The 27861-nt window shown below is 35.0% G+C and overlaps 2 protein-coding genes across 3 annotated transcripts; one reads left to right on the forward strand and one right to left on the reverse strand.

The window, feature by feature from the left end:
- Positions 1-718: 718 nt before the first annotated feature.
- Positions 719-5950, forward strand: LOC106164976 (charged multivesicular body protein 7). The gene is made up of 10 exons (XM_013543041.3): positions 719-1338; positions 1774-1948; positions 2355-2549; positions 2849-2919; positions 3268-3330; positions 3575-3623; positions 4054-4173; positions 4637-4741; positions 4934-5108; positions 5443-5950. The coding sequence occupies exons 1-10, from the start codon at positions 1037-1039 to the stop codon at positions 5577-5579; spliced, it is 1392 nt and encodes a 463-aa protein (XP_013398495.2). The 5' UTR covers positions 719-1036; the 3' UTR covers positions 5580-5950.
- Positions 5951-10174: 4224 nt separating this feature from the next.
- Positions 10175-27794, reverse strand: LOC106164973 (uncharacterized). 2 transcript variants are annotated; one of them, XM_013543038.2, is made up of 14 exons: positions 26885-27794; positions 22742-22802; positions 19771-19815; positions 19162-19239; positions 18747-18839; positions 18223-18294; positions 17241-17357; positions 16894-17022; positions 16413-16535; positions 14498-14578; positions 14042-14092; positions 13525-13620; positions 12288-12329; positions 10175-11386 (listed from the first exon to the last, which is right to left on the reverse strand). In XM_013543038.2, the coding sequence occupies exons 1-14, from the start codon at positions 27290-27292 to the stop codon at positions 10620-10622; spliced, it is 2163 nt and encodes a 720-aa protein (XP_013398492.2). In that variant the 5' UTR covers positions 27293-27794; the 3' UTR covers positions 10175-10619. The 2 variants fall into 2 exon arrangements, with proteins under 2 accessions (XP_013398492.2, XP_013398493.2); XM_013543039.2 differs by lacking the exon at positions 13525-13620 and having other exon boundaries at positions 26885-27793.
- Positions 27795-27861: the final 67 nt, after the last annotated feature.

Genomic DNA, 27861 nt, shown 5'->3' on the forward strand with positions numbered 1-27861 from the left:
GATAAGGCTGAATATCAGGGACTTGCCGTAACCTGTGGGCAGCACGCAAAATACATCATCCCTCAGTAGATAATGATGCAGGGCATCATACTGCTCTAGTTTCAATTCCGATATACTCCATGCTTTCTTTGTGTACGGTTATGCACTCGGAACCACTCGGAACTACTCGGATGTCTCCGCACTCGACAATAACTGTGTTGTTAGTATGGAGCTTGCGGAATCAGCCGAGGATTGCCGATTGACGATCAACCAATCAGCGTTTTCACCAAACTTTGGTGAAAAATTTTGAAACATGGATTCGATTGGCTTATATAAAATAGGTCAAACTATTTTCGTCAGAGGTTACTTGACACGATGGAGATAGGCTACAGTGAAAAGGTTAGTGTCAAGTTAGCTCTGAAGCTCAGGGTGATATCCCAATGAACCGACCTAAAATGCGGTTTCTGCACTTATCGACCCCTACACAATTCGTCGTTTAAAATTTGTTTCACGTGCGGCAAAATTTGCACGGACAGACAGCATAACGAATGGAAGCCCTTTTATATACTTTAACGTCTATATAGGATTAAAACTCCCAGTTTCTGTACCACCTTAAATTCGCGACTGGTGGGGGAAAACAAGCACAGACGGAGACCATGGGCCACGTGCAGTCTTCAATTGCGACTGCTGCACTGTACGGGATTGTGTTTGTTGGGTTTCATACTCTGTTGTACGATAGATGGCATCATCGTCAGTCGCGCTGAAGATCCTTTTCCGTTTCTGGCCTTTCTTGTCTCCTGTGGGACGATTGTTGATATTTTAGTAATTCATTTTTCTCGTTTAAAACGAGAAGATATCTAATATGATCTTACGTCTTCTCAACCTAGTACACAGCCGAGAACTGCAGAAAAAGTGACCCAGGAAGGGATTTTGACTTTGGCGGGTCCTTCGAAAAATTCCCCTGACCTGATTCATGCTCGGACAGCCTGAGTGATCACTTTCTTTTTGCAGAACCAAAGAATGCAAGTGGATATATACAGTAATTAATGAGATAGTAATGGCGACGAACAACTCACAAACGGCATCACCTTGTTCTACTGGATGTGAGAGCCCAGTTGAAGAAAACATTAGTTGGCCTGAAGATGATGACCGACTCAACGTGTTGTATTCTCCTTTTCGAGAAAGGGAAGTGAATCCGAAGTCTTGGGACTCCAAACTGAAATTCTGGTCCAACGTTCTTCTTCAAGATTTTAGAAACGCTGGAGAGTTGACATTTGACACAAAAACTTTGCCACACAGGTTTAAGAGAAAACAGAAAATTCCCTCGTGTTTGGGGACCGTTTTGCAAGAACTTTTAAGGTTGGAAAATGTGAAATCGATTGAAATTAGACTAACTAAATAAGACCGAATAATCAGCCTTCATAGCAAACCTGTGATCTGTATCACAAGCCATATATGTGACATCTTTGAAGGTCTTCTAAGGCCTGTTGCTGATCAGTACTAGTACATTTGCTATTATTAGTACTTGATATTATTAGTTATTTAGACATCTTCTAGTGACAATAACTATCTCGGCTGAAGTACTCAGTATCTGAGATTTATGCCACTGCATTCAATAAACTCACAGTATGGAATATTACATAAAACTGAAATTGCCATTCTTGGTTTTTCAAAAATTAAATAATATATATTTTTTAAGTTTGTCAACTTCTAACTGATTTGATTCAAAATTTATATTTCAACAAAGCAAATTATTTGGCAAAAGCAAATTTTTGTATTCTGTATATTATCCAGACAAGGCAAGATAGTATCCGTAACAGAGTTCGAGGCAAGCTGTCAGCAAGTTGGCTGGATTTCCTGGGGTGTCAACTATTTAGTCAAGAAGCCAATATGGTGGACTGTAGGCACTGTTACAGGGACCAACAACCTGGTCAAAGATGGAGAATATATTTTGGTAGATTTGCTCAAGGTACTGCAACGTCAAAGTCCATTCATCTTTTTTTAATTTGAAAAGATAAAGCCTATACAAGACCAATGTATAGTACTTATCTTGAAAAAAATTAAAATGAATTTACGTGAAGAGGCAAAGTGTTATTTGAGATTATATAAAGTATTTAGTTCCATGTTGCTAGATTAACTTCTTGGCTAAAGAGACATATTTTCTTTACTGTATGTGTGTGCCATCTATTTTGGTAATTGAATGCCTTAATTATGTCCCAACTGAACATAGAAAATAGCTAGCATGTAATTTTAATTTTGTTTAAAAACAAGTATAATGAATGCGCAATAGATTAATAATTATGAAAGATAAGATGAAATATTGCATATTACCTCTTGTTCTTCCTTGTCATAATTTGCCAAAAATTTGCTTACAGGAATTGTGTGATAAAACCATAGATAAAGTACAAGAAAGAGCCCAGCACAAAGCAACAGATTATTTGTTAGAATGGGCAGAGTTAAAAACCCTCTGTGAAGACATATGTAAAGATGACAAGTCTCTTAATCTGGTTTTGCTGCAGTTAGTTAAGGACAAGAAGGCACAGTTCATGGAGCCTACCAGTAAACAAAAGGTAAGCATGTTGCACATATTGAGGTCCCTTGTTTTGTACCCTCTTTATGCAGTACATGTACATTTATGTTGATATTTTTGATGAATGAGATGTTAAAACTTTTTAAATATTATTTTAGTGCAAACTTGATTGGTTTCATATGTAAAATCTGTTGTTGCTATTGTTTTTATTTTATATTAATGAGTGCTATTATTACACAATTATTTTCAAAAGAGAGTTATAAATCAACTCTTATTTTGGTGTAGAAAAAAATTGTTCCAGAAAAATCAAGGATGTTATTTAAGTTTTAATATTTGTAGTTAATCAAGTTTATACAGAAAGGTGGTAGATCTGCCTCACCTGTGTCTGAAATTGACCTGGGTGTTTTAAGGTATTTGCTCTTCTTATTTCTTTATATACTTCCTGTAATGCTGATGATTTCTAGGAAGTGTTTCAAACACAGTAAAGCTTTCTTTTAAGTCATTTCAATTAGAAGATCTTTAAAGTTGCTGCCTTTAAAGTTGCTGTTTAAAATCTGCATGTGTCTCTGTCCAGTTGGATGCAAATTTGTGAAAGGAAGCAGAAAAAAAATAACCATGTGGCGTTTGTCAAATGAGCAATTTTCGCCTACAGACTCTTTAAGTGCAAACCTTATGCTTCTTTTTATGTAATTTAGTTCCATGGCTCATTTAAGACTTGATGAGTTAGTGTACATGTAAGTTAATACTGCCTTTTACAGGTTAAGAGAGAGTGAAGCCCATCTTAAGGGAGAAGTTGAAAGGGTGGCTGAAGATGTGAAGAGGTGAGACATTTCCTAATGTCAGAGGAGGATCCAGAGGAGGGAGGGTTGATCCTCATTATTATTATTATTATTATTATTTGTTTACAAGGCTGTTTAAACCTGTATTTTCATCTGCTGTCACACTTAAGTCTAAGCCTTTTCCACAAAAAGTGGTCTAGTGTTTGAGTATTTATATTATGTTATTGTATTCTTAATATGACTTTGCTCATGATAATTATCTGTATAAGATACATTTTCTTTGTAGATGTGTGCGGGATGCCAAATATTACCTAAGTAAAGGATTAAAGAACTCTGTAAGTAAAGTACTGGGTGCGTTGACATGCACATTTATACATGTGCACATGGATACATAAAATGTTAAAGTATATAATACTAGTGAATATAATTTGTGATATCCTGAGGTCCATTTTGACAAACATGTGTAGGTCATATGCTTATCTTTATAAAAAATGACATTTGAGTCATAACACTGCCTAATATTTATGAGCCTTTTTTCCCTGAAGTTGGACAAATACAGTAGACTCCTAACTGTTCACTTTGTTTGTTTTTTTTTATTATTATTGCTGATCTTGAACAGATCTTATGGAACAGATTTCTTTCTCTGATTTTGGCTGAAATTCATATGGACACTTCCTAACTCTAATTTTTGCTTCACTCAAACAGATTTGCTTGTCCCACATATGTAGTGTTCTGCATTAAACTGGATGCTTTTTAATACCATAGGCCAAGAATTCAATAAGGAGGAAAAAAGCCACAGAGGCATCTTTAACAAAAAAGGAAAATGCTCTGGAAACTGTGCAGGCCTTGCTGCAAAAAATACAGGATGCCGAGTCGGACAAAATGGTGAGAATTATACATAAGCTTGTTGATTACTTGATTGATTTGCGTTTTTTGTTATGAAAGTTTCAAAAGACCGTTCATGACAGGGAGGTATATGTTTGTGAAAGAATGATGATAATTAAACTGGTCGGTGCTGACAAAAGCCCACTCATTCATTGTTTTGTAGCCTGATTTACTCCTGGAGACTGCAAACATGTACAGAAATTGTTGGTGGTAATAATGACAATGATTAAAACACCCGTGTTGCACGCATTCTAGAAAACAAGTTTTCTTAGGTTTACACAATTAGTTTATTAAATGCCTCACTTTCTCTAACATTTCACTTTTTCAAGATTTATCTCTTCAGACAAAGAAGTTCATGTTGTTCAAATTGATTAAATGATAACCACAGATATTTCACCTACTATGGAAGTAACATAATGCATTGGCATCAGTTACATGTTTAATTTAACTTTTTGTGCTGTAGATTGTTGAAGCTTATGAAGCTGGAATGTCAGCATTGAAAGTGAAGAGAGACAAAGATGGGCTCACCATTGGCAGGGTAGACGATATCATGGATCTGCTACAGGAGGTATGTTTTTCATTAAAAACACATGCAAGTAATTTTTTTAATGATTTGCTCTTCATTGAAATGAATGTAATTATGCCAACATAATGTCTGTATGAGCATTCCACAATCTTCAAAGCACTTGAATCAAATTTTAAAGGGGAAAGATATTATAAACAACATTTTATTTATGTTGAATTTTTCCAATAATTTCAGGAATACGAAAAAGATGCAGACATCAGTCTTGCCTTGGCCCAGGGCCCTGCTGATCCAAGCTTGGATATTAGTAGGAGTGAGTTAGAAGCTGAACTGGATGCCATATTGGCTGGGGAAGACAATGGTGGGGAAGATGCCCTGGCAACACAACTAGGAGGATTGAAATTGGAGCAAGGTCTGTCTTTTTTTTTTCGTATTTCAAGTTTTAGACAGTTGTGAATCAATACTACATGTTTAATTTGAAAAGGGTATGAAGCAATAACACTGATAGGACTAATATGACAGATTGTTAGATCGGGTCATTGGGGCTAAAACTTTTCTTCTCATGCTTCAAAACCTGGGTGCACGTGTTTCTGACTTTTAGACCTGTTATTTTTTTAATTTGTCAGTTGTATGCAAAATTCAGCCCAACTTTATTAATTTAAAATGACAATAGTGTGAATTAATTTGGAAACGTGCATGTCTTCACTGTATTATGATGAATAACCAAGTAATGGTTTTACTTTTAGAATTTCCGCAAGTGCCGTCATTTGAACCCTCCTCATCCTCCGCAAGCTCGGTTCAAGATAAACTGGATTCTAATTTCACTCTTAAAGACAATAAAGACAAGGATGCCATCGTGGAGAAAGAACCTCTGTTGGCTTAATAAAAATCATAGGAAAGATTGAACACCTTTTTAACCGTCTTGCACAGTGTTCTTCATAAAAAAATTGTGTATTAGTTATTTGAAGCATGTACTGCTTTAAAATGGCCCAGGCGATCATGTGTGTATTATAGCATAAACTTGGAAAAGTTTTCTGGTGCAGTATTATCAAATTATGACAATAAGGTGACAATGTTTAAAAAGTTTTGTTATTAACGTTTTGCCGATAGACTACAAATACTACTAGTAATGGTGCTTTCTTTGTGTCAATGCTATTGTTCAGCTGGGATATGATATTGGAAGAAGAAATATGCAAAATTAAGAATTATGAATTAAACCAACGAAAATTAAAGCATTTATGGCTTTGTGCAAAAGATCAATTTTATTTTGCTTTGCTACCCGTGCATCGGATTTATTGCCAGTACAAAATATGCAACTTTATGCGAACGGATTCCACTTTGTATGGCCGACATAATGCAGCTTCACTGTCCGTTCAATGACTATTTTTTAATTTTGAAAGGAATGATGGATCCCAAACTTACAAATGTTAATTTTTTCTTTCAGTCAAAGAAACAGATTCCATAAATGACCATGGATACTTCTTTCATCAGTAACCCGACTTTACTTCTTACTCTTGGTTATCACGTCGGCTGGAAGTCTACACCCACCGAATGTGTTGCAGACGAAACGCTTCCCCTTGTTTGACTTGTAGGTTGTGCCCCGGTCAAATCTGACACTTTGATATAAAAATTCACCAGGGCTTCCAACATCCGCCTCGAAATCGCTGTTAGCATTCAAACCCAGAAAGAAATTTTGACGACGTTTCTCCCAAATCGCCTTCAACAAGTAAAGTCTTTCGAACGCGCTTTGGCCAATTTTTTGAGTATTTTCGGTATTATCTTTGGGTGTGCAATCTTCAAGCAGAGTACAGTCCAAGGCTTTCTGGTCCTGGGTGTAGTAGGCACTTTGAACAGGTTTCTCTTCTCTAATCAATGCACACAGCTGAAATTACATATGATCACCGACTTGAAATAACGGGATAATCGAAGAAGAAATATCATTTGTAAGTCTGCTACAAGTTGATGTAATAAGATCGGTTCTCTGTATTTACATTTCCAACTGTTGGCAGATTCGTCGTCGACTTTACCCCCAACCCCCTTTATTTGCTGTAATATCAGTACTTTGTTATGAAAATGATCTCCCAAAAGTGACCCAAAATTTAAAGAAAGGCCACTGGGAATTGTACTTTTGTTATGAATTACAAGGTTTAACTCACCGAAACTGGCACCCAAAGCAGCAGAATCGTTTTTACCGTTCCAAAATTCATCATTACTGCTTCATGTACTCACACCTGTAAGGGAATATGGAGACGCAAGGTGACTAAACAACTATATGTAATTGGAAATTAAATTTTTCATATTATAAATGCTAATGGAATCTAAACAAAGTTATATAAAAGGTATTGCTGCTTTACACGTCTATGAGAATAATAATGAAATCTGCTTTAAGTTTTTTTCACTCCGTATGACGAGATGGCGTCCCTAGCTATAGAATTTTCCCAGACACTTCCCATTACACAAACGTTTTTTTTAGGATATACATTGATTCCTCCCCGTAATTCTTTGAAAAACTTATAACTGGGGCTCATCATAATTGGGTTATCATCTCTTTTTTGCTTGCAAAAATTTAGAGGAAATTAGATTGTTTTATCAGATCAGAGAATTTCGTTTATACGTCGAGTAGTGAAGTTGAAAAATACTAACTACGACAGGAAGTTAACCATCTCTTTAAGATTAAAATTATTATAGAATATTCAAATGCTTCAAATTAATATTCTGTTATTATTGTTATTATTATTATAATCATTATTATTTGCGTGTTTTATGAAAAGTAAAGACCCAATTTATTTTCTTATTAATGATCTCTTGCTGATTTGAAAACCATACACTATTCTTCTTACACACACATATTGGCAAAAAAAATTGACTACTCAAATAATAAGAAATTGCTTATGGCATTTGCACAATTATCCGCCAGCCTCTTCAAACCGCAAAATCAATTAATCGTTTTCAACGCTATTAAGTAGATTGGTATCTACGATTTCTTTTTGTCATATGAAACTGGAAATAAATCGTATCTGATTACGCTTCGAGTTTCATGTGACAAAAATTAAATTTCTTTCAGAATTAGTCGAGTGTCAATCATTACTCTCTCAATGTACAAGTGCATAGGGTCGTGTTATGGCGTTAGAGACCACAGACGCATGAAAACTGATATTTGACATTTGTGAGATTGTTGTCAAAGTGCTTTATTTATTATGTATGTAAAATTAGGAATTTTCGTAAATAAGAAAGTCACATTGAAAAAGTGGAAAAGAGGTAAAAAAAGTGAATAAAAACAGATCATTTTTTTGTGAAATTCTATAATACAGCCGTCGAAAAAAGAAAGCACAGCGTATATCTTTTTATAAACCTCTTTTTTTAAATACCGTTTGGTGCTATAATAAGGGGTTGAATAAATCTTTGTCATTTTATGTTTAATGTCCAATAACTCTTTGACGAACGTCAATTCAAAATTCCGCAAATAAGATATCTGTTTCGAAGAAAGCATCCAGTCTTGTTTACAACAAAGCCCTACTAACAGATTATCTTAAAATACAATTTCACTTATTCAAATAGAAAATAAAACGATCGGTTTACAGTTATATCACGCAGTGATAAGCAAAATACAAAGTTGTAAGCAAGCAAACATATCGCTGTCAGACTACTTGTCAGTCTCGGCCCAAAAGCACCAAATCAACTCTAAAGACCTGTCAAAGGGTGCGCTCACAATGAATATATCGTATACTGTACTGTACTAAGTCCACAGGGACTCTCGCTGAATGCAATCAGATCAACAGACTGACACGTCCCCTCTTGCGTCTGACGCACTCGTATAATCACCAGCATTTCTGTATTCTTCTCAACGCCAGGAGGAGCCGTGTTACTCTGATTGCATTCTGCGAGTCCCCGTGGAGTTAGTGCGCCCTTGCTAGTGCGATAGATTCACTGTGAACGCATCCAAAGATTGCTAGTTAATGACTTCTACTTTCGGTATTACTTAAAGTAGCTTTTAATAAATTAATCAGGACTACATATCGCGTGTTACCCTCTACCAAGGCGACAGACTGATTTTACACAACATTTGGTTCTCTGTCTTTCTGAAAATTAGCCTATAATATCTGCCTCCCAGGTAGAGGGTAATCGCGTGTCATCACCGTTACTTACAGCCGATATTTCATACGCACTGTCTCCCAGTGTCATAGACTAACTCTCTTTACGCATATTGGTCAGTTTATACATTTATTGTTTTACATTCTTTATTACTTATTACACAGGTTTTGGGTTTATAAAGTTATCATTTATCCAGGAACTCAGTTTTTCTAATACAAGCCAATGTTTATACAGCTATTAGATGGCTGCTCAGAGAGAGATCCTAGACAATCTACATATTCGAGACGTTCGGAGACACTACAACGCTTACTACATGTGTACTCAAGTTTTTTTTTTTTTTTTTTTTTTTTTTTTTTTTTTTTTTTTTTTTTTTTGTATCTCAAGAAATAAAGCTGTTGGAGAACCAGAAAACTTTATTTTGCCAGCGTGACAGTTATTTCAAACAAAATAAGCATCTATTCTGTGTTTAGAGAATTTCACATCCACACTTACCTTCAAACTGCTACCTTTCCAGGCACTGTTGCAATAACGTTTGGTTCTCTATCGATGATACCGTGGCTTTTTAATACGGAGTTACATCAGCAGATTGAACTCTAATCTAAACTGTCACGAAGTGAACGTAAAGTGTAGGGTGACATCTTTGTGTTATCCTAAAGGAGAGCCGCCTCCTTCTGCAAGGATGCACGCATTTATGCAGCGCTGTGGTAGCTACCCTGGGAGTCAGGGCTTCCTCCGATTGCGCACGACTTTTCTGTCAATCTTTTTTCTATAATAATAAAAAAAAAGATAATAATGTTGGCTCCCATACCCGACAAACGATCATGTTAAGTAAAACAGACATACCAAAATGTGTGTGTGTGTGTGTGTGTGTGAGAGAGAGAGAGAGAGAGAGAGAGAGAGAGAGAGAGAGAGAGAGAGAGTAAACTTTCGAACCAACTCTCAGGGTGCCCCTCAAAGGCAAGAGATCTACTGTCATTTCCCATACTTTTGAACGCATAGAAGGCGTCTTCTCAGGCTTCTGTCCTTCTAATTAAATTAGGCCCACAACTGATCATAAAACGCCTTGTTACCTTACTAAAAGGCGAGAGCTTGTTACCAGCTCTAAGAAAAAGAGTTACATCCAATTTATACGTCAGACTCATTTTATTACCTTACTTTAAGGGGAGAGCTTGTTACCTAGCTGCTCTAATGAAAAGAGTTACATCAGATTTATACGTCCAACTCATTTTCTCACAGCTGGCCTCGTTTTCTATTAAAGAATGATTTATTTCGCCGCTGCTGATGATTAACAAATGTTTCTGAACATCTTTCACATTCACTGCTACGTGCCGTTTGAACGTTTCCGTGACGGTGCACATTCTAATAGCAGAAAAACAAACAATAAAAGAAACTGGTATAGATTATTTATCAAGTAATATAATAAATAACAGACCATTAGATAATCATGCCCTTTTATTACTGGGGCTTGCTACTTCTTTGTAATTTATACGGAAAACGTTTCATAAATTGTCTACAGCAACATTCATGATCAGTAATACACTGTTACTTAGTTTTAAGAAATATACAAGTTGCATTTTATTACAATAATTCATCAAATCCACACGATTTTTTCAGTAATCTCCAATATTATCGAGTTTGGGCGCTACCGGTATTACGTGATCTATGATTTCAGTCTTTGTCCTATAACAAAAAATAAATAAGTAAATAAATAAAAGACATACAGAACATAAACGCTTTTAATCATTATTAACAACATATTGGTTTTCTTAACAATTTGCCTCAGCTTATCTATGGTTAATAGGTACATGTAGAGTTCGTCCAAGATTCCTTTTCATTTTAACAATATAGGTATGGTCAACTGATTCCCTTTGTCCCAGACGTGCAAGGACTGTTCTTGTGGATTATAAGACAGCATATTGTTCAGTTTAAAAGGGTTGGTGAATGGAATGCTAATATTCAGTGGTTTGTTCTGGTATAAATCGTACGCATAGTTGATCTCGGTGTGTTGCACTTTTCCACTGGCAAGAAGGTATAGGACACCGCAGGTTATAAAGCCATTGCCATAACGCCTATGGTGCACTTTAATGTCCCACAGTTTCTGGATGGCGAGATGGGAAGGATTTAACTTGGCAACGTAGAGGACATCGTCCTTGCTTGCCGAGCCGTATATTGCCCATAGCCCATTTTCGTCCACCGCCAAGTCGAAGTAGTTGTAGTCCGTGTCATATACGTATCCCTCATTCTTATACTTGGCGTCTGGGAGAATCACCTCCGTGATGATTTTCTCTTTTGCAAGATCGTAGCGCATTATTTTCGGGTATCGCTCGGCGTGGTAGTAGAACGAGCCCTGGTAAATCACGTGACCGGTCCCAAAGTATCTATAACGAATTTGCAGACTGTATTTGTAGTCCCATTGGTTGCGTTTGTAAGCCTCAAAGCTGTGGTACTCGAACAGGTACCGCCCAGCCAAGTGGCGCGTGTACCAGAACCATTCTGACCTGTTGTGGAACGATTCCCCGGTTTCTTTCATCCAGGCCCCCCAGTAGGCGCCCGTGTATCTCTGGAATACGGGTTTCCCGACCTTCTCGATGTAACATTCTACAATAATAAAGATAGGAAAACGTAAACTAAACAGCAAAGGTAAAAAATACACAGACACTAAACGGGAAAGGTGTCACTTTCAGTGCTTCATTTTAAGGTAAGCAGGCACATTCCAGGGGCGCTTATGGGACAATAAAATCAATAGGTTTTGTCAAATAAAACGCCGATCATGCCGATTTTGAAAGAAACCTGCATGTAGCTGCCTTTTTACCAAACAAAGCCACTAACCAAACTTGAAGTAAAAAATCAATAACATTTGTAAAAATAATCTGATCATGTTAATTTTCGACAGGAAAGTGACTTTTTATCAAAGCCACCCGCAAATTTGAAGTAAAACCAAAATACAGTTTGGCACTTATGGGGCGGAGGTTGCAGAAATACATGAAAAAACCTATATCATGCTAATTTTTGGAAGGAACCTGCCTTTTTACCAAACAGAGCAGCCTAGTAACTTTAAAGTTTAAAATATCCTTATTATAAATACGATATCAATACAAGTGTGTTGCATATATATTGATCATTTTTTTATTTCATAAATCAAAGTGCTATGTGATACAAAAAAGTTGAAGATCATTAAATAATACATGATTCACATGAATACACATTCAATAAAAATAACCATGGCAAATATAAAACAAATGAAAGTGTAAGCCGCTACTATGGCTTTTTACCTAACTAAAATATAAGAGAGGCTTTACCGCCTCCTTGATATGCACCACCAGCAGGGATGATTGCAAAAAGAGAGAGCTTAAGTTGTAAAAGTTCTTAATTTTGAATAATGGTGGACATACTTGTGAAAAAGTTCCAATGTATAAGTAAATAAGACAGCATGTAGGAAAACCAGTGTAAAGATGCACTGAGTTTAGAAAATAAAGCATGCAATCAAGTTACTACCCACCTTCTGTTCGTGGAGAGATCTGCATATCCTTCATGGAAAGCACTATCAACAACAACAAAAAAAGTATTTGGCTTGTTATTAAACATGCTGCCTGATCATGTCATAAACAGCTGCTTCTGCACATTTAAATATTCTTTTAATAATTTTTCTCAATTAGAAATATCAAAATAATGGACACCCATATTTGTCAATATCACAGTCAAAATTTAAACTGTTTTTAGTAAACAGGATTACATTGTCATTCATACTATAATATCATTATAAAAATCAATCCACATGAGAGTGTACAATCTAGTGCCATTTTTTAGTCACATGATGGCATGCACAAGGTTTCGCAAATTACAACAAGTATGCTAAGAAAGCTCAGTGAGGCACATGAGGTTTACAATGTCTCAAATACTAACTAATCTGCTAAAAGCCATGAATGGAAAAAAGAAAAAAGTGGACGTATGCAGAGATGTTTTTCAAGTTATTGTCAAGTTGTATCACATTCCTTGACTATCTCTGTTGGCGGAGGAGACAGAGAAGGTGTTACAGGGGTCTGGCAGTAGAGTGTCATGGCATACAAGGATAGGTGAAAGGTCATGGAATTACATGATAAAGTAAGACAACACCATTGTTACTATTCTGGGTTATACTGCCTACGTAGTAGTAAATTTAACCCACAACATATTTAAACCTCCTGTCCCCAATGACAAATAAATCACATATCAGGTACGTATACATTCTCTTCTTAAATACTAGAATTTAATTGATCACACTGGCACCATTTCCCCCAAAATAAATAAATAAATAAATAAATAAATAAATAAATAAATAATTGTTTAGCACTGCTTTTACACTTACTTCCAATATGCCAAAGTGCATATTTTAAATCCTTTTTAAAAACATATTTTGTCTCTATAAAATAATGAATAAATGAGTGCTTTTGGAAATAATGCCTAAATCCTTTAAAACTCTCAAGCTCTTAATAATTAATGTACAAATTTATTTAGTAAACACTATCATACTTTTATTCATACTACAATATCATTTTTTTTTTTTTACAAAAATCATTCCACACGACAGTGTGCATGTACAGGTATTACGTGGTGTCCATTTTTAGACACACAATGTCATGCAGAAGGCAACGGTTCTTTAGGTTTCACAAATTACAACAATACGTATTTGGAAAGTTCAATGAGTTGTATAAGGTGCAAATACAGATAGAACATATGACATATTTAATCTGTGTTACCCTTTTCAAACACAATTATGTGACTGCGCTTCTTCTGCTTTTTTATGCTGCTGTCATCCTGTTGCATTCTGTCTGGGAGACGCCACGGTACCTCAACTTCATGGTTTCAATTCAAGTTAAAAGGAGGAATAATATTGCAAGCAAACTAAATACTATAGCTCTAGCACTGCATCATACATATTTTAATAGCGCTATCTATAAGGAAATGTTAATTTTAAAGCCAGCAATAGTTGCTGAAAGATTATGCTAAAATCTACAGCTTGAACTGCTGTTATCTAATAGGTTACACATAGCAAAGGCATATTAAGACTATAACTATAATTAAGAAGCCATGGTGTTATTGAAAATAATTAATTTCAGCACTGTAGCAAATAATTGCAAGTGTCACACATACATAGGCTGTTGTTTCTATACAATACTGTTACCGTACAGCTACGGCTACTGTAAGTTAATGAAAACATTAAAAACTACACAATCACATAAATATCATATTGGACAGACTACAGCGATGACTTACCTGGTCTAGGTGTAGACACTGGGGGGTACATCATGGAACGTCTGCCAGAGCCTGGTTTAAAGGAAAGCATTTTGATACTGTAATATTTTGATTTCTTTAAAAAGAATTTAAATTTACTTGTTCAAACAGTAGCAATAAGTTTTGTTTCATTGATGAATCATTTTTTTCTTCTTAAAAAATTAACAAATAAAACTGAGAGCGAAGTCTATGTCCTCATTTTAGAAATTTCCCTAAAACATCTGACAGAGAGGTAGAAAAATCATAATAATATACATGTATAATAAACATCTAATATACATACATATTTATACTTAGTATAAATATATATTATATATATTACTAGTATATTTACTGCCTACTATATGACTGACTGAAAGAAAATCATATCATTCCATTACTAGATATCTGCAATACATGCTTCTTGCATGCTAACCCAGGAAGGATTGTAAGATTTACCAGGTTCGCCCTTGTCTCCTTTAATACCAGGTGGTCCTGGTGGACCTTCTGGCCCATCCAACCCCTGGGGACCTGCTGGGCCTGGAATTGGTGAAGAGGAAACATTAACACATTTATTATAATGGCAGATAGAAGCCGAAAACACTTGTTGAAATGGAAATTCTTATTACTTGAAAATTCTCATTACTCCATATTGTAAAGCAAAGAAAAGACAGATAGTAAATATGACAAATTGCTTTACTTTTTTTATAATTTTAAAATATGATAAACAAAAAAATTGTTTTATTTTAGTAAACATCAAATAAACAATAAAAAATCTTCATAAAGTATCAGGCATGGTAAATAATTATCAAAATACCAAAATTGGAAGAGATTTTTATGCATTAAGTTCTTCAATAACATGTTTTCCATTTTGTTAATTAACAAAAAATATAAATTTCCTAAAATAAATAAAATATTGATTGTCAATTATATCTCCTATTGCTAAGCACTACAAAAACTGTCAATTGACTCTGCTGCATTTGCTACTGAATGTTTTTGTTAAATAGTGATTGAAATGGAGACCGCAGGTGCTCTACTGAAGGAGATATTGTAGAGACCCATTTTGCAATTTTCACCCCAAAAAGGAAATGATGATGTCATGAGTAAATTAAAAGTAACATGTGTAAAGAAATGCAAGCCAATTAACATTTAATATTGATCACTCTCAAAAACATGTGCATAAAAAATTACTTTGGGTGGTTTTGACTACCATGCCTGATACCTTAAATTACTTGGTCATTACGATCTAAACATAATGATACAATTTTTATAACAATAAAACTTTTCATTATAAAAAAAAGTCTCAGTTAAACTCACATTTATCCGAACATAAAGTTAATTAAACATGGTGCATAAAATAGCCAATAACTGTTGCCTTACATACTAGTATTATTATAATTTAAATTTTAAATATGCTTGTGAGGTAAAAAAAATAAATAAATAAAATAGAATATTACACTGCCATCGCTGAAACCAAGCCAGTGCTCTTAACAAGAACTTAAATTAATAATAAATGTACAAACCAATATATTAAATATACAAAGAAACAGAAGTGGTCTGAAAATGTGTCTATAAATATATATATATATAAATATATTGTAAGTGCATTCAGTGCAGGATTAAATATTTTTCTTCCTCTGCACCTTGCTCTCCTTTATAGCCTAAGAATCCTGTCAACCCTCGCAACCCTTTCTCCCCACGATCACCTTTCTCCCCCTTTTCACCTGCAAGGGTTAGTATACTTAATAGGATACAAACAACACACAAAAAGGCAAAAGGTGTCTGGAACAATAACAATAATTATGGGTTATAGAAATGTCATTCTCAACTTCTCAGAAATGCAACCCCCTTGAATATAAAGATTCCCCAAATGTGATAATATAGCTATTTGAGACATGCAAGCAAAGTCATGCAATAAAAAAGGGAATGTTTCATTGTTTATGTGCCAGCATTTTTGAAGTGACAGGATCAAATACATCCAGGTACTGCATTCAAAAATTCACCAAACACAATTAGCAGCAAATCTTCAGGAATGTTCACAAAAATCTCACCAAACACAATTGCAAATTTATCCTCACTGTTTGAAGGATGAGGAGAGCATGCACAAATGCTAATTAATCTGCAAGCAAGAATAAGGGTATCTATATAAATATTTTAAGGGCAATATACTGTTCATCAGGTGGTTAAAATAGTAAGAAAAATTAGACATGCTAGTAAGAATACACTTTTCAAATCACTTAACAAGTATAAAACTGTTACTCTACAAAGGTAACATGTCCAACAGCTGAATGGAAAGGTTTTGACATGCACATGATGATGACACTGCTCAGGATATAAACACAATGGAAAATAATTTAAACAAACTGCCACTCACATATAGTGCAGTTAGCACTTGCCCCATGCCTGCCCCTGGGTCCTCTTGCTCCAACCTCCCCTGGGGGGCCTGGGAGGCCCGGCTCTCCCTTAGCACCCTTTTCACCAGAGACTACTTTACCCTCTGGAATTAATGACATATCTCAATGCAAGGCCAGTTTTACATTAATATCTATCAAATTAAACTGCATCTTACTTTTATTACTTAGTATTTGAATAAAAATTAAATGAAAAATCTTTATAAGTGAAAGCATGAGAAAATCATCATAAAGCTGAGTCAATTTTTCAAAGGATAATATCTTGGACAGCTAAAATGTGACGTTTACACCTTTCAGGCAGCACCTCATTGCCATACTTACATGAACATATTCTTGTAGAAAACCAACCTTTGAAAAATGTTTAACAAAAATCATCAGAACAAAACGATTGCATGGTCTTTTAAATTAAGATTGTACTGCACTATCATATTCTAGAGAACATACCTGATACCAAACCAGAGTCCCCCTTCTCCCCCTTGGGGCCAGGTAAACCATTCAGTCCTGGGGCACCTTGCTCTCCTGGTTTTCCTTGTCTGCCACGCCTACCTTGTGGACCTGTGGTGCCATTAAAACCTGTGACAAGCACAGAAGAGAGTGAAGTCTTAATAACTTATAATACAGGTGATAGAGGTCCATGTTTATTTTGCAGTTTCAATGAGTATGTAGTGAGGGATTAATTAATTGTGACCTCATGAAGAAAGAGAAATATAAGTGGATATTTATTCTGGCTTGAATATAATTTTTTTTAAATTAATGTTTGTTTAAAGTTCTGAAAACTTTTTTTACAATACCTGGTGTCCCGGGAGGGCCAGGTGGTCCAACTGCACCATCAAGGCCAGGGGGTCCAGGGGGGCCTATATCTCCCTTGGGCCCTGGAGGACCATCTGGACCTGGAAGGCCTTGAGCACCTGAAAACATGCCAAGTGTCTACTATTTTTTCACAATCATAATAATTTCATTCATCATTTGCAATTCTATTGAGCTAATTAACTTTCCAATTAAGTATAATTAAATACTCTAGCCTCTGAACTCCCTTAAGATGATATTTAGCTACAGTAATTGTGTTCTGATCCCAGATTTTTAGTATAGATTGATAATTAAGTGCGGGGAAAGGCCAAGTTCAGTTGGAAACCATCCAAGACTCTTCCTGTACACAACAGGCTCTGTAAATCAAAATTACTTGCTTTTTTAAAAAAGGCAAGGGTTTACAACAATGGGGTTATACCCAGCTATCTCAGGGATCACCACAAAAGATAACCTGGGGAGGGCACAGAAGCCTATGAGGATCCATGTATATAATACCATCCAATAAATACAGTTGCAAGATTAAAATCTACCCAATATGTTTTAATTTTTGTAATGTCTGCTATAATTACTACTATGTGTAGTACTAGCAGCGCTTTTATCATATGCCCTTTCCTTGAAGCAAAAACTTTTAATTAATTTCCAATTACCACTGTAATGCCCACAAGACACACACTGATCGCTGCATGGAATGTACATATCAATTACTATAGCATAGGACCCTTAATATATACTAGTATATGTGAGTGTACATTATACGTGCATATGTGTGTGCATGAGTGAGTGTGCATGCATGTGTATTTAACTGATTTTGGGGAACTGATCAAGGCAGAAGAAGAGCAATATATAATTAATATAATATTAATTTTTCTCCAATCCTATTTATCAGTAAAAACAGACTCTTTATTTACATTGGGCTACTTTTTAATGTTTTATTAAACAGCCAATAGAGGGCAACACCAGTCTCACCTGCCTGTCCTGGTGCCCCTGTAATACCATCTAAACCAGGTAAGCCCACCTGTCCTGGATCTCCCATCTCACCTGGGTCAAAGTTAGAGAGGTGTAGTAAATTTTTAATTTTAAAAATACTTGTTTTGTATCATACTGACATGCTGGAACCGGCTGTCATATTGGTAACTAATAATTAACCATTAAACAATTTGATTTAATGGATCATCAAATTTAATCATTTTAAAGTTAGCCCATTTGTGTCCTATCCTGAAAATTTCATCAAAACTCATCCATATGTTATTGAGTTAGACTGGTGACAAATAGACAAACTGAGATGAAAACAATGAAGGGAAAACTTAAGTACATGTAGCCTAAGCTTTGTACAGTTTTATACAGTCTTGTGTTGTAAATAGAAATCCATTTTTTGTTATGACATCATGAAAAATACCAGTAATAGTGACAATAATAAAATCCTCACTATTCCTTCCATAAATTTTGTAACATTAAAAGGATGACTAAAAGATGCAAATGGTTTTACTAACCTTTTGGTCCTGGGTCCCCAACAGGTCCAGGAAATCCATCCATCCCTGGTAACCCCATATCTCCCTTCTCTCCTTTCACAGTGACAGAGATTACTGGAATATACCAGCATTAAATCAGTTTCTTTTTTTTAAACAAATTCTGCACAAATTGTTAACCAATAATATGAGCATAGACAAAGTTAAAATGCATTTTGAAATTAAAGTATTTGTTCATTAAAAATGATTAATTTATTTTTTATTTGATAATGACAAAAATTGAATTATTAGTCTGTTGTAATCAGAACTGCTTAACTGGCTAGACTGGTAGAAAGTATATTTTGTTACTGAACCAATCACTTTCCAAACTTACCTGTATGTATCCTGTATGAATAAAATTTCAAATCTTAAGACTGCATAGAAAGAATTACTTCCTTACCATCCCCTGTATCCCCCTTCATCCCTCTTTCCCCCTTTTCCCCTGGGGGTCCTGTCTTGCCTGGAATACCCACAGGACCTAAACCAGTAAGGAAAAGTAAGACAACCAATGATACAATGTATCAAATTACAGTAGGGGTGCATCTGTGTGCATGCATATTCATAAGGTATTACTTATTTCAATTTTGTATTCATCAATCCATTCAGTTGTTATAATTCATTTATACATTCATTCCATTAAACAGATACTTATCCATTCATCATTAATGTACATATCAATACTTTAAAAAATAATGTCAAGTAATTATAGATGAATAAATCATAAGCACTTGTAACATTATATTACCTGTCATCCTGTGATATTACTTTCACTATGTCATAAGTTTCATATACTATCAGTCTGGTCCAGCATATGTTGCATTTTTATTGCATTTATTTTAGTTGCCTTAATGCTTTTTTATGTACATGTACATTAATGACAAACTAGTCAGTTTATTGATCTACACCCATTGTGTACGTATTACTGAAATTAGGATGGTCCATAAAGAAATGGGCCACATAAGGCTAAACGACTCTACTGAGAAGATATCATTTTACATCTGTGACTAACCTTCATCTCCCTTCTCTCCTTTCTCTCCTGGGGATCCTGGTTTTCCTGGAATTAAACATTTTATTTTAAAGGGAAGCTATTGGAGAACAAGACAGAAAAATAGTTTTTTCTCAGGCAGCAGAATCAAACCCAACCATTCTTGATGATGATGACAGGCTCAAAGTTCAAAGTCACACCTTGAGAATTCCAATGTGTGAAAAATGAAAACTTCTCAAAAAATTACGAAGCTTCAGGAAAAATGGTCCAATGCAGCTGCTTTTTAAACTTGGCCTAATTTTTAGCACAATAAATCTATCCAATAAGTTTTAAGATAATTAGTCACACAGTTTTCCATTAATTGCATTATAGCGGTGAAAAGTGCACAGTGATGCCGATGCCGACAGCAGGTGATGGCTATATGTACAAATTCTCTTTGTCAGTACAAAAACTGATCTGTTATTCATTCAATCTGATAAATAATTCAATGATTAATGATTGGGATAGAGAATGTATAGTGGTTTGGATTATCCACTGAGACCAAGAACAAGTATCAACAAGGGCAAGTTACAGACATTCTGAAATAACCCTCTATATAAGATACAGCACTGTATACATGAAAAGTGCATAACACATAACATTTTTAAAAATAATTTGAAGATACTGATATTTATAAGCTTGACTTAAATTGGCAGAAGTTGCACAATGTGCGTGGAGTTTTCAGGATTACTCAGTTACAGTTTTATTATTTTCTTGGTTATGTGTGCAAATGAGGAACAGATTATCATTACAGAAGGCAATAGAACCATCAAGCTCCATTCCTAATACCAATGGTTTCGATATTTCAGGAAATTTTCTCCTTGTACGCACAGGTGACACTTCGGGATTTTATTTACCCAAATAGCAAGAAAAAATCAACCAAATGTAAATATAAAGTCAAATCACTAATAAATTGAAAAAAGGTTGTCTTTTTTCTACATTTAATTAGTAATCGTAGCCATTGGAATAAAAAAAATTACCTAAAAATATCATAGGCTAAGATGTACTTATAAGTTATATGCAAGGTTTATATGTGCACATAAATCTGACAGAGGATACTGCTACAAAATATCCAATATAACAACAAACAGCATGTCACAGGGCCATTTCTCTTGTCATTAACACCAGAAAACACTGGGAAATATAGTGCATTCATTGTTACATGTAACAATGAGAAGAATATGAGAATTAAATTAGGATCCAGTAGTACCCCAACTGTCACTGTTGGCAAGATTGCACTGTGTGATTCGACCAATTTGAGACTAAAGATCTTGCTGCATTAGGCAATTTTTCATTTTTTGTTATTTCCAATATTGATTTTACCTGAGTGTGCTTTCTGTAAACAATGGATGCTGACACTTTACAAATTACTGTAGGAGTTTTTTCATGTCTGCTTGTGGAAGACTCTTTGTTTTTTTAGACATGATATTTCAACTGTGTTGGTTTCTAATATTAGGAGAAGCTACCACTTGAACAGATACGTCAGTTTTTTCTGTTGATTTGAATTATACATCAACACAGCAGTGGGTAGAATTGTGACTGGAGTCTGCAATGTACGTCATATTGCTAACGCCATTTATGTGCTTGCACATCAACTAGATGCCCTTACAAAAAAATTACACAAAACAGTCCATTCAAAGCAAATTGAGCATAATTATTGAAAACTTTAAAATTTTGTGTTTAAGTACTGTCATGCATTAGATGGTTGGTCCCAATTAAGCCAATGCTGACTTGGCAAAGCCAAAAAAAATATGAATCTCACTACTCTGAATGCTTATAGCTGTGTTTTGTTAACATAACCTGTGACATAATCTGTCCTTGTCAGCTAAAGGAAATCACCTGAACATGAGTCAAATAATACATTTAAACCTTACAATTTGTCACCTTTTTTTTTTTTCAGAAAGAGATTTGATTGGTTTAATGTGCAAATCAAATGCTGCTTTTTTACAGGGATTGAATTAATATCACATGTAACATTTATCGAAGCTTCAATTAAAAGCTGCAAGCTAGTGGGATTACAGATAGGTTTAGATTGAAAGGAAAGGGAAATTTAAAAAATCTTACACTTTTTCTGTTCATTAAACTTAGTGTGTGCAATATGCTATATATTTCCTCCTTGGACTGAACTAATAAATTCTACATTTGGTTTTGGCAGGGGGAAGGTAAAGACGTACTGGCCCCTTTCTAGGTTCACATCAATGACTTTACATGTAGATTAAAATGGGCTGAGCTATATACGCAACACAGTTATGTTCCAAATCTTTCTCTTCTCTGAATAACACATCCTGGAATCTCCCATGCCTAATGGTATCTCCCATGAATGTGCGAGATGGATTCAATAAAATGACACACAATTAAGACCAAATCTTCAATTGTTTTACACACATTAGTTTGTGCATTTGAATGAAACTTAAGTGCTCTTTCAGCTCGTTTACTCGACCAAATCAATGCCTACATCAAAAACATGCAGTGTTATATTTAGTTATACAAAAGCCAGTCTAATACTTTTAAATGTCACATACAGTATGTGCAGAAGTAAAGTCAATCATAGCTGAAAATAGCAGTCACTGGTTCCATATAAACAATATTATACACACTGGTACAGGTAGATCACAGATGGCCAGGTTTTATTTTTAAATTTATGGTTTTCACAATATTTTTCTAATGGGTATTTAAACTTCAGTCTTCAGAAAAAGCATTCAGTAACTTGGCATAAGCTGTTACTCATATTACATAAGGTGAAAAGGTGAAAACGGTCTCACATTAAAAAATATAATGCATGTACCTTTCATGAATTACTATTAGATTGAGTGGCTGACACAATTTAATCAAATGAGGTATTACATGAATAATTATTGTAAAGAAGAGAAAATATTTAAGGCCTGATTTATCGCATTGACACTTGTGCTCTAGTGATTCATTTTCAAAATATTTCAAAATTAAGCATTTTCCTTACCTGGCTCTCCAGGAGGACAGAAATCTCTTGTAGACTTGCAAAAAGATTGGAGAGCTTGGAGCTGAAAAAAATCATTTTCATATTTATTCAATTTATTCATGAAGAAAAGTAATAAAAATTAGTAGGGAATCAATGAAATGAAATTCTACCTGCTCTAATTTTTTTTTCTTTTATATCACCTGCTCTATTTTTTTTTCTTTTATATCAAAGATCAAGTGAAACTTTGTCAGAAAAATGGCTCATCCAAAATTAGAACTTCTCCAATCAATAACAATGTCTTCACTTCCACTGTCAATTGAAAAGCACTAAGACACAGATTAATGCTTCCATTTTGCTCTAGGATTACAGTCCCCCAATGGTGAAATGCTCCATTAACTTCTTGCTTTTTCCAATAACTAGTCACTATTTCCAGGCTTTATTGGGGATTATCCCACAAAGTTTAGCTTGATTGATTATGGAATGATGCCTGGGAAAAGGGGGTACTCTGGAACTGTCACCAATTTCCTTAATTTGAATGGCGAGGAAACCTTCAGGTTGATCTCAACCATTCAAATCTCATGGAAAAAAAGTGACACTAGCACTTACTTAATACATTTGGCTTGGGAGATTTAGTCTCCTCAAAATGAAAACTGTGGTTTAGCTTAATTGTTTATTCATGGTAAAAATACATACTGAACTTGTGATGTACTTTTGCATGCATATCTTCAACTGGCTAGAAATATTTCTGCCACAGAGCCAATATATCTAACTACATCAAACTTCTATATTTTGAAAATATATTCAAAAGAAATAAAGGAATTCACGTGCAATAAAACACAGAAATTTAGATGCCTTAGATGAACCTTTTTTAAGATAAAGCAAATAAAAATGTACATTGTCCAATATCTCTTCTGACTGGAGACTGAGTCAAGAAAGGTATAAGGGCAAGGTAACATTATCAGTCCATCTTTTATTTAGATAAGAATAGAAAACCAATGTCACTGAGTGCAAGGCTATGTTCACTGAACTGATAAATTGCCAACCATCTCTTAAATTGACCACTATCATAACACTCCTGATGACAATCATTCACTCAGTATTAATTACCAAATCCATTTCAAAGTAAAAGAGCTGACTTTATAAAAAAAAATGCACTGGCAAATGATTGCATGAACAGCTTATTCACTATTCATCTAATAATATTTTCACAGAAACTCCTCAGTTTTGAGTGAAGTAATACCCTCAGGGGCACCATACTTAATACAGAAAAATTGCCAAATCAATTGATGACCAGTTAGCCTGTGAGAAACCTGTATACTCACTTGATCAGTTCCTCACAATCAAGACCTGTCAGCATACAATCCATATTTCATGAAGAGGAACTGGAGAACCTTTTCAAATTAAAGCCATCTCTCGGGAAAACCATCTTAAGGCAGAGCAATGATAGAACACCGAGTATTCATTTCTTTCCTCAAGAGGTGTCTGCTCCGTCATTTGTGCCTTTGTATTTCAATGCTCAATCCATTTCAGTATTTCATTTCAATCTTGTTGGCATTTAAGAAATGTCTCAGAGTGGATGAGGACAGTTTTTCACAAAAAAAAGTGATCAGAGACTGTCTGAACTATCCATTATAAGGGAAGAGGGGACTTAACAGTATTTAATATTTTATCAAAATAAATCAAGTTCTGTCTTTGTAACCAATTATAGTGGTTATATATGTTATAACTAAAATATTCTATTTTAATTTGTCATAAGAAATCTAAATTTGAGATTTTGCACAAAAGCATGTAGTGATGATAGGTCTGACTCACTGACAGATGATAAAGAATAACTAAGGAGTATAGGGACACAGACACTGATTCAGAGACAAATCTGGATGTGAAATGACTACATTGTGCAATAATGATTAACATGGTGAAAATGTTTGACATTGACTAAAAGTTATAAAGTAGTTATCAAAATGTTGTTCATAATGCGCCCCATCCCTTTTCATGCCATCAGTTTGCCACTAGTCATTTCCTTCATTTTTACCAAACACTTCTCATAAAAAAAGATCTTACACTATTTCTTCTGCTTCTATAAAAAGATAATCAAGGACTAAGAAAGAATTTCAGTGATAATCATCTAAACATTAATGGTATACTGATACATGCATAATACTGTAAAATGTTTGACATGTCTGCTTTAATTTTATAAGTTTACATTTCTTGTCATACACATGTGAACTAAAAAGGAAAATTAACTAAAATTTTCCATTTTTCATTTAAATTTATTAAATCAACACATATGCAATAAATGTTCAATCTTGAAACCACATATTCAAATCACTAGTACGTACATGATGCTAAATCATATATTCCAACTTTCTCCAAGACTCTTATCTACAAAATAATAACACTACAATACCTTCCTGCTAAATCAGGTAAAAAGCTTCTGCATGTCTAACATATGGAATTGCTATTAAATTATATGTAATGAGAAGGTAAACAGTAATGGTATGAGGTTCTAACTTAAAGTCAATATGCATAAATCACCCCCCTCTCCCCATTACATCCCACTCTCAGTCTCTGGTATGTAATAAAGGTATTTGCTTCTCCTGTTACCACTATAACCTACTTGTTTATTCACTGTTGTCTAATTGATGTTCTGTTCTAAAATCACCGATTATAAGTTGTCTGTAGAGCAAAATATATCATAAATGACTCTCCCAGGAAAGAATTTTTTTTTAATTTGGAAAACCTATAAAATGTTCTAAAAATCTTCATGACAATAGTGAAATGAAAATTACATTTCATGTTTGTATCAAATGATGTCCTGAATAAAATCATAAACTACTAGACAAATTTTTTCCACCTAGCCTAGATCTTTTATTTCAAAAACTCCAGAATGAAAAATTTACACCATGCTGATATGAGTGCTATCAATTACAGTGAATTACGCTCCAATGGTTTAGATAACTTCAGACCTAGAGATGAATTCCCCAGTAACAGATGGTTTCTAGTATCTTAAAAATGCCCCTTCAATAGACCAATATTGTACATCACACGTGTTACACACTCCTTCCTAGAGAGTTTGTTGAAACTAGTTTCTGTTACTAATCTTCCTTAAATGAATCAACTGTCTCTTCCCCATACTACCAATAATGCATTGCTTGTTGCCCTGGTTTTTATTACATTACTGGACTATGCAGAGACCACACAGAATGCAAGTACATCAGGTTTTTCATATTTCCTTCAGAATTCACCTCAGTGCCCTTGATATAATACTACACTTATATCTGTAAGATACATGTTTTTTCATTGGTTCTTTGTATTTTTTTTATTCCTGCTGTACTGTCTATGTACAAATTATGTTTTGCAATTAACCTTGCATTTGTTTTAAATCAGACACAGTTTGATCGCTGGTTCTGCAAGCTCCAATGACCTCAAGTTAATCCCTATTGATCTTACACAAGCTTACAATCAACTACTTCAACAAGTATTGAGCCCTCTCAAATCCATCTCTAGTTTACCAATTTGCTGCCTTTTCACTCTTAATTCAAATCTGGCAGCTATTAGTCTGGAAACTTCAGCATTATCCACAGAGATGTTTACAAACAAGCCCATTACCAATATCCTACACCCCAGTAAGTGGTTCTGTCTATACTGAGTGAAATAGCTGATGAATGTTAGAAGATGCTGACACTTAGCCAAGGGCCACTGTTAAAGGCTGGGGCCCAGAGCACTAGTATTTCTGTCCCCACGGGACGTATTAGATACCATACAAATACCCAATTACTCTGCTTCAGTAGTATAGACACAGGGGCTTCATGCTATTTCCATCAGTAAGAAGCAATTAACAGTAGGGACTAAGTGTCAGTGCTTGGCAGTGCCTTAAACAGCGTAACATCAACAGTTTGGTTCCTCAACGCTAAATATATGGCAAATACAGTTTCACCATTCATGTGACTCTTTCCTGACACTCACATTAAGGATCATTAAGTATATTAAGCTTCTCATTTGCAATGTACGATTTTCTTCTATGTAGACACTATACACCATTCTGTATGAGGTGGATTTAACTGTTAAATGAATTTAAAAGAAAAGCAAATGAACATTCAAGTTGTAAATGAAAAAAAGCTGGCGCGATTAAAGCAATAGCAGTTATACACTGTGTGTACTCACAGAAACTCTTGAATAAGACGATATCCATACGGCTTCATCTGGTCTGTCGGGTACCCCGTCACCACTGGCCGAGTCTACGAAGCGATCACCAGAGGCCCTCTTTACTCTCATAAGCTCTTCAGGTTCAGCGTGATTTTCCCACCGATCTTTTACCGATTGATGTATGTTCTCGAGGCCGTTGCTGGCAATGTTACTTTCGCTTTGGCTCTGCGCCCAAGAACCGTTTTCTCTCCATCTTGAACCTCCTTCGATTCCGGGCCTGACAGATGTGCAAAATTCCCTTACTGACAACAATTTGTTAAATACTATTGAAAACCCAACCACTGACGATAAAATTGTGACGAATAACAAAGAATACAACACTTTAACATGGAAAAGTAATTTCTCGTGTTTCTCGCAAACCGCCATTTTGACCAAACAGGAATCATGTGATCAAACTTTTCTGACCAATCAAAACTCCAAAGCAGTGTCACGCTCACTTTCGATAGTGTTCAACGAATATGCGACAGACTTTAACAATCGTCGTCTTTTATTAGATCCGTGAGCTTAGAATTGTTCATATTGAATATTCATGCTTGATGTCGGAGAAATGCTCAGTTAAATGAAATCACCGGAAACAGCACCAGCTTTACATGTTCTTTCCATTTCTCATATTGATCATTTAGTGCTTTGATTCAATTTTTTTCTAAAAGATGCCTGTCTCTCATAATTGAAATTATTTGGTTAAATCTTATTTCCGGGTCTCTACTCAATGAAAGCTAAATGAGATATATCGTATAGCATTATTGCAAACGCAAATGCATATATCCGCAGCTGTCGGCTGAGCTGTCAATAGCGGGCTATACAAAGGGAGAGATACTGCAGTACTACATGCGCTAGTACAGAATACCATTTACTCGTTAGGCTACCAGTCATATTAACCCATTGTAGCCCTCGTCATCAAAACAAACGGCAGCCATACTGGAGGGAGACCGAAA

The sequence above is a fragment of the Lingula anatina genome, chromosome 1 (genome assembly GCF_051362555.1).
Source record: "Lingula anatina isolate TDL-2025a chromosome 1, LinAna3.0, whole genome shotgun sequence".
NCBI lineage: Eukaryota > Metazoa > Brachiopoda > Lingulata > Lingulida > Lingulidae > Lingula > Lingula anatina.

What these genes read in the sequence shown, in the direction of transcription:
- LOC106164976 (XM_013543041.3), top strand. Translation starts at nt 1,037, where the DNA reads ATGGCGACGAACAACTCACAAACGGCATCACCTTGTTCTACTGGATGT. An exon ending in GTTTTGCAAGAACTTTTAAG is followed by an intron (nt 1,339 to 1,773) that starts GTTGGAAAATGT and finishes TATATTATCCAG; the next exon opens with ACAAGGCAAGATAGTATCCG. An exon ending in ATGCCGAGTCGGACAAAATG is followed by an intron (nt 4,174 to 4,636) that starts GTGAGAATTATA and finishes TTTGTGCTGTAG; the next exon opens with ATTGTTGAAGCTTATGAAGC.
- LOC106164973 (XM_013543038.2), bottom strand. Translation starts at nt 27,292, where the DNA reads ATGGCGGTTTGCGAGAAACACGAGAAATTACTTTTCCATGTTAAAGTG. An exon ending in CGTCTTATTCAAGAGTTTCT is followed by an intron (nt 22,803 to 26,884) that starts GTGAGTACACAC and finishes GATTTTTTTCAG; the next exon opens with CTCCAAGCTCTCCAATCTTT. An exon ending in CATAATTGTGTTTGAAAAGG is followed by an intron (nt 12,330 to 13,524) that starts GTAACACAGATT and finishes TGTTGTTGATAG; the next exon opens with TGCTTTCCATGAAGGATATG.